Source organism: Vanacampus margaritifer, chromosome 7 (assembly GCF_051991255.1).
Source record: "Vanacampus margaritifer isolate UIUO_Vmar chromosome 7, RoL_Vmar_1.0, whole genome shotgun sequence".
Taxonomy (NCBI): domain Eukaryota; kingdom Metazoa; phylum Chordata; class Actinopteri; order Syngnathiformes; family Syngnathidae; genus Vanacampus; species Vanacampus margaritifer.
Window position 1 is genome coordinate 15,680,425 of NC_135438.1, and position 7,800 is coordinate 15,688,224.

At 42.2% G+C, this 7,800-nt stretch overlaps 1 protein-coding gene across 1 annotated transcript; it reads right to left on the reverse strand.

Annotated features, from left to right (window-relative positions):
* Positions 1-242: 242 nt before the first annotated feature.
* On the reverse strand, positions 243-3,801 carry adra2a (adrenoceptor alpha 2A). Its single transcript, XM_077571909.1, has 2 exons — positions 3,554-3,801; positions 243-3,017 (listed from the first exon to the last, which is right to left on the reverse strand). The coding sequence occupies exon 2, from the start codon at positions 2,918-2,920 to the stop codon at positions 1,655-1,657; it is 1,266 nt and encodes a 421-aa protein (XP_077428035.1). The 5' UTR covers positions 2,921-3,017; positions 3,554-3,801; the 3' UTR covers positions 243-1,654.
* Between the last annotated feature and the right edge of the window lie 3,999 nt (positions 3,802-7,800).

Sequence of the window (7,800 nt, forward strand, 5' to 3'; positions counted from 1 at the left end):
AAGGTCAGACTCGCTGGTGGTTTACTTTTTTCTCTTAGATTTTGGGTGGAAAGGTCACTCATGTTCGCTAATTCACATTAATTCATTAAAGCCAACTTCGCCTTCACCACATGATTGAGATAAAAGTCCAGCTTCCATTTCCAGATTTCTGTCGCATCAGAAATTCAGACTGTGTGTGTGTGCGTGTGTACATCACTGATATGAAATGACATCACTAAATTTAATGTGCAGCCTACAAACAGTTTCCGGGAATGGGTTTTATTCAAGTGCCCCCATTTGCCCAAGATTTTGATCACCATCATCAACACCAGACAGTTTTCATATCGTACAAAATGGCACAATACAGTATTCATAGTAATATTCAGACAGGTTTTCGACGGCAAATTATAGCAAAATAAAACAACGCCATTGAATTAGATGTCTTTATAAAAAATAATAATAAAAATGACATTTACAATAGACATACTGCTGGGCGAGCCCCGTGTGTTATTGAACTGTGTGCTTAAGCTGTTGTGGAAGATGCTTTTTAAAGCAACAGGTGTCAAGGTAATGGTGCATGTCAAGCTTGGTTTGCAAAAGCTTCTCCAGCAGTGGCGTAGCGTTGGGGGGGGGGGGGGGTTGTGTCAGGTGTTTGTAGCCTCCTCAGGTAAGGTGGAGGGGCAATATTTGAAAAGTAGAAAAGGTTTAGTCATTTTTTAACTGATTAATCGCAACATTTTTCAATTATTTTCTACAAAGATTTAAAAAGATATTTGCTTGATTAAAATTTTTGAATTCATATCAAATCATCAAATACAAAGTATATTTTGATTCAAAGATTGTTTCAATAGCTTTCTTTGATACTTGAATTTGATTATTTTTCTGTAAAATACGACTGTTGAACAAAACGATCAAAATGTGAGCCATCTTTTCGAGGCAATTTTCTTATATTCTTCTCATAAAAAATGATCAAGATGTCTCTCTTAAGCCCGTATCCCACTGAGGGTTGGACGTCTGTGACGCCAGCAAAAGTTGATTTCGCATCAGTTTGCAAGGACATTTTGAACATTTATAACAAGAAAGATTGTAAGATTTTAGAGAACCATTAAGACTGTTTAGAGAACGTTTAAGAAACGCTGCGACCTCGAACGAACCCAGACCTGAAATCAACATTTGTTAGCGTCGCAAATGTTCGCTTCTCAGTGGGATTTGGGCTTTATTGGGTTAGTTTTGCCCAATAGCGCCATATTCCAGCGCTGATTTGCAAGGCCCCGTAGAGGTCATTTAAGTAATACTACGTTTGTATATCTTTGGCTGTAAAATAAGCAGAGGTCAGCTGCTATACAGACAGTAAATAAACCTTATTTTATTTTAACGTTTTTAAAAATTTTAATTAACCGCCAAAGTTAACGCTTTAACTTTGCCCTAAAAAATATACATACACCGGACACGTTTTTAGTGAACGTGAGCTTCAATTACGGTGGCCCAAAAGGGTCAACACAGGATTGGTGGAGGTGAGCCACGCCTCAGGGCAAATCTATTTCCCTGGACGCTGGCTACCAACGCTACGCCACTGCTCTCCAAGCAGTCACATCAAGAGCATATTTTCATATTCATCATATTAGTTCATGTGCAGAAAATGTCCCCAAAATGTATTTACAAGAGTCTCAGTCCGTCATCCGTATCGTCTAGCGTCTCTCTTACATAGTATCTTCTTGAAGGACCTGCGAAAGTCATTGTTGAAGATGGTGTAGATGATCGGATTCAGTGCGCTGTTGCAATACCCGAACCAGAAGAAGAACTTGAAGAGGGTGTCGGGGACGGGGCACGACTTGCACAGCGTCATTAGCATGTACGTAAAGAAGAAGGGGAACCAGCAGATGACGAAGACGCCGATGACCACCGCCAGGACGAAGGTGAAGCGTTTCTCTCGGTTCTGCCGGCCCTTCCAGCGGCTTCCTTTGGAGCTCTTCTTCTGCATCTCTCCATCTCCCGGCTTGATTTTACATCTGCCCTTGGCGGCTTTCTTCTTCATCGAGCAGGGGTTGTTGACTTTGTGGTCGGAAGAGGACGACTCCTCAATGTCCACACCGTTGACCTCGCCTTCTTTGCCCGCGACTCCTTCCTTCAGCTCGATGTCCTCGTGCTCCTTCAGCTTCTCGGCCTCGCCTGCGGCCGACCCGTTCTCCTTCTGGTTGGAGGTTGCCACGGCGTTGGACTTGTCTTTCCGCCTCCGGTCCCCAGGGGGCGCCCGTGTCCTCTTTTTGGCGATCTGGTAGATCCTGACGTAGACCAGCACCATGATGACGCAGGGGAGGAAGAAGGAGCCGATGCAGGAGGAGATGACGTACCACTTTTCGGTGTTGATCTTGCAAACGGGGTCCACCTCGCTGTTTTCCTTCTCCATGGTGATTAGCGGCGGGAAGGAGATAACGGCCGCGATGATCCAAACGATGAAAATGATGCACTTGATGCGGCGCGGCGTCCTCTTCAGGTTGTACTCGATGGCCTGCGTGATGGACCAGTAGCGGTCCAGACTGATGGCACACAGGTGTGCGATGGAGGCGGTGCAGAAAAGAACATCCAAAGCCAGATAGATCTCGCACCAAACCTCCCCAAAGTACCAATATCCCATGATCTCATTGGCCAAGGAGAAGGGCATCACCAGGGTGGCCACTAAAATGTCCGCCGACGCCAGAGACACCAGGAAGAGGTTCTGCGGTGCCCTCAGAGCTCGGCTTGTAAACACGGCGATGACCACCAGTACATTTCCAAACACGGTGAGCAGGATGATGACGCTCACCAGCGCCGACAGCGGCAGGGAGATGGGCAGGGTCAAGGGGCTCACCCCGGGGAGCGTCTGGTTGGTGTCGTTGTCGAACCCCATGGAGGCAGATTGTCCCGCTTCTGGTGCGATTAATGCCGGCTTGGCAAATATCATCCGCAAGGAAGCACGCAGCTAGACGCTCGACATGGGACCGACGGGAAATGAGTCAGTCCTTTGAGGACATGGTGCGCTGAGAAGGAGTTTTGTCCATCTGAAAATGTGAAACAAGGTGAACACGATCAGTTTTTATTGATATTAACTGGCATGTCATCATCATTAGATTTTGTTATGCACATGCTCGGAGAATTGTTGAGGCAAAGGCACCCCCCCCCCCCCCCCCTTCCTATTTCCAATAATGAAAAGAAGTGTGCCTAATTGAATTGTGAGGGAGTCAATGCCTTGGTCAAGGGAATCTCGACAGCACTCAGGAAGCAGCATTCAATTGTTTTTATAGTAACATTACTCTCTTGATTAATTAATACATTACATTAATGGTCTATTTAAAAAAAAAAAAAGAAGCTATTTATTGTCTCATGTCTTTGTTATAAAGCACTCTTCGATATTAGGTTCTGGAAATTTGCAATTTTGATTCACAATGTTCACTCTATATGACAGAAATGACAAATGAAAACTAGAAACTAAAAACATTTACATAAGGATAAAGACACACGGGGCAAAAAATATTTAAAAAAAAGAAGACGTCAGCGCCGAAACTGAAAAGCGCATACAAAGTGCAAACGATGTTACCTGAGGCAGCAGTGACCCTCCCGGTGGTCGAGTGACATTAACAACTGCCGGCGTGAAACTTCTTGAAGCGGATCATCAGGAAGCAAAGAAGATCCATCCACGAGGCGGATACCAAGTCCTCCCTGCCCGGACCGCTTTCCACGGGCGTGCGGCATGTACTCGTGCCCAGCATCGATCGAACTGATAAAGCGCTAATCATGTTCTCACTGAGCTGCCGCTGCCGAGTTGCGGTGTGCGTGCTGGGGTCTTGTTGTTCTCCAAGTGCGCTTAGCCCAGCGCCACTCCCTCGCTTTATAGCCCGCACGCTGTAAGAAGTGACCCGCTGACCGCCGTGCGCCACGCAGCTCCAAGCAACATGCGGGCGCGTCGACGCGTGCCAACGACAATAATAATCATCATTTTTATTATTATACTAATACTAATAATACTAATAATACTAATAATACTAATAATACTAATAATACTAATAATACTAATAATACTAATAATAAAGAGCAGCTGCGAATGTGGAGAGGTGTTTGTTGTTGTTGTTTAGTTTTTCCAGCGTGGCCACGAAGAAGAAAATAAGCGCAATTGGAAGTTTAATGGCGCCTCAACTAGTTGAGCGCAATCCAGCGGTGCTTTTCCCTATGGGCCACATTGTCGTTATGGTTTGAGTCAGAGTACTGTTATGACAGTGAAAACAAATACAGTCAAGGAATAAATGCATCATTATTTTTATTATTAGACCTTTTATAAACAAATTGATAGACGTAATCTATTGAAGTGAGCATTTGTGGTCATTTTGTTTAATTTAAGAACAGCCGGTTCCCAAATGTGATGTTGGGAACCAAATTTGGTCACGGCTGTAGTAAAATGTGGCGAGTTTTGGATTGATCATCTTGTTAGCAGGAATGTGTAGGGGTTATGGGTACAATATACTGTACACTCTAAAAACAGTTGGGTAAAAATAACCCAATTATTGGTCAAAATTGGACCGAACCTCTACTTGGGTCTATTTGACCAAACTTTGAGTCAAGAAATGGGTCTTTTTGTGTTTTAAAAAAAAAACAACTCATAAATATTGGTCATGCACACCTTTACGAGTCATTTTGTATAAAATTTGACCCATAAAATGGATCAGTCCATTTTTTATCCCTATTTGGGTTACTTTTGACCCAACTGTTATAGAATGTATGTATGAGCAGGGCTGGACTGGCACAAAAACATCAGAACTGGCATTTTGACTGAAACCCACCGGCCCGGCCGACTCCTGAAGACCCCTGCCTAACACATAGTTCTGCTACTGATATTGACTGATGTTCGTTCAGTTTGTTGTCTATATTTGAAATGGATTAATGGACTTGTCTCTCCAAATTGTGAGCCAGTCTCTTGATGTAAAATTGAGGAAAATAAGCATTTAGCAGTATCGTATGTGCAATATGGCACAGGGCGTCATTTATGGTGGGATGTTGTGGGTTGGACCACCCGGGTGCCCCGCCTTTCCCAGTCAATTATATATGTGCTTCACAACATGGCAATTGTGCTATTTCTAAATCACACTAAATAATGTAAATCTCAAAACCAAGTCTTCATAACATTTACTTGTGATATTATTGACCGACAGATAGATCCTAATGAATACTTTCCCATCATGTTAATTTAGACGGCATGCAAATATGCTCCTTCGGGGCTGTGAATAACACAGAGATGACACTGTAGTGATTTTCAGGAAATTGTGATGGTTGAGCAATGTCATTATATCTTCACATCATTGCATTTCTGTCAACGATTTTGGTCTTTGGATTCTCGTTGAGGAAGCAAATCAGGTGACATTTTGTTCTTTGTGTTCTGACATATAGCAAGGCTACAATATAACATTTGGCATATAGTGCCGTTTAATTGGCAATAAATAAGATTATTGTGAACAGCATGGGCAGTATTTAGTAAAGCAGATGACACAACAAAAAGTCAAACAATCAAATCAATAAGCCATTATGTTTGCCACAACTCAGGAAGTCCAAAGAAGCAATAAAAAGACAGATGTATTCTCATACAACATGAAGTGATAACATCATGCTTTCAAGTAATCCATTTAGAGCTGCAATAAACAGTGCAAGTTTCTGTGATTGTTGTAGAAATAGGCTGCATTGCGCATGATTTTCCGCACATTTTGTGAATGTGATGACTCAAGACGTCCGAGATAAACTCCAGCTCACCTGTGACCAAAAATAAAATGAATGGCTGGATGTAAGGACTTCTTAAAGTACGCTGCACAGCTCCTTGGTTTTGCCATTTTTTGCAGTGTGCAACTGGTTGCCTAGCAGCAGTTAGGGCCTGCTACACCATGTGCATGCGTGGATGCATCACCTCCAGCATTTTGTCATTAGACTTGAGAATTACACCTTCCATTTGTGACAAGTGTAACATAAACGCTGAGCTCATCTCACTGGTGTCATTTTGGAAGAAACTTGAGCGATACTCACTTCACCTGGCAAGTGTTACAAACACGCGGAAGCCGTCAATGTAAACAGGAATTGTGCTGCCTTGACACGAAAGACTTCTGCCCATCAGGTTTTTATTATCGCGGATCTTCTGGAGACGAGAGATACACTAAGCGAGCCGTGACGAGACAAATATTCAAACCTTAAAGTATTTGCCTTTGCCAGTCAACCTTATCACAATTTGTGTAATGTGTCAAAACCATAACCCCAAAAAAAGCAGCAAAATATACGAGCGACAATATTGACTTTTAGGGTTATAAAACATCCAATTAAAACTCTATTAAATCAAAAATGTATTGCTATAATATCAAAGACAGACATACAGACAACAAACATGAATATAAAATCAAGCATGAGCCTGATTGACGATCAATAACATTTTAGGCCAGGGATCACCAACATTTTTAAAACTGAGCTACTTCTTGATTATTGCTAATGCAAACATTTACCAGTTTCATACACACTCTTGAAATAGCAAATTTGCTGAAATTATTTGGGGGTAAATCTTCTTATCGTCATTAGCTAGCTAGCTAGCTAGCTAGCCAACAACAGTAAGATTTATATTCGAGGAGACAATTAATCTAGCTAGCTTAGCAGATAGCTTGTCGCTATGGTTTGGTTGTGTACTACAGTACTGACTATTTGAGCTTCACACTGCAGTTACAAAATATATCCATCTGTCCATTGTCCGTGTTGTTGTTTTTAAATGGCAACTATCAGTTGGATGCAGCTCAGATGTAAGAGCTATTATTTTATTTTTATTTTTTGTCCAGAATAGAAAAACAAGCTGTCCTTAGTCCTGTTTATTATTGGCCTGCAAATACAGTAAAAACTGATCTGTGAGGGATTTTGTGAGCGACACATCTTCCCTCCTCACCTAGCTGATATGACAGCCAGATGGAGACGACCATTATTTCCACAAGCTCCCACACATGGAAGTGGAGCGCTTATTGCCACCAAGTTCCACACTTAAAATCCCCCCAGGGTCATAAGATGGGAAATGAAACTTTTTGAAACACTGAGGGAGAACTACATTACTCATTAATGTGGTCAGCTTCTCTCCAACAGTTAACTCCTCTGCACTAAACTGCATCCAATATTTGACAGACGATAAAGTGAAGTTGGCTTTATGTGGCTGAGTCCAGACAGTGAAACGTGGAGGATCGAACACAATCATTTCACAGGTCTTGTGCTGGATATTATTTGGAAAGTGGGAGTGTTTATTTACAAAATTGCCACAGAACTGAAACATATTGCCATTGCAACATGTTCTTTCAGGACACATATAAATACTCACTAATACATCTTTAATATATTTCCAGTTAGTTTTCTCGTCCTTCATGATAGCCCGCTGTTATCTCTTTCAATGAGGAAATGTTTCATTCCAAATCCAGCCTTTATGCGCTCACTGAGAAAATTAAAGTCACATCATTTGACTTGGGTGGGGCAAATAGTCACACACTGTAGTGTGTGCATAAGTGTGTGCCCAAGATATACTGTACGCACCTGACCATGACAGTTCAGTGACAGGCGGCATGATGGGCTGTAAAGCACTCAATGACATGCAGGGAATATTGTTTTACATACTGTAGCTGTATTTAGTTAGTTTCGCATGGGTTCGTAATGCTTAGCATATCTGTCTCACAGGTTCAAATCTCATACCCAAAGACAGCTGCGATAGACAGCAGCAGCTGTGTGTTTGTGTGTGTGTATATATACAATTTATTCTATTCTGTTCTACACTTGCAGTTAATTTAGTGTGTG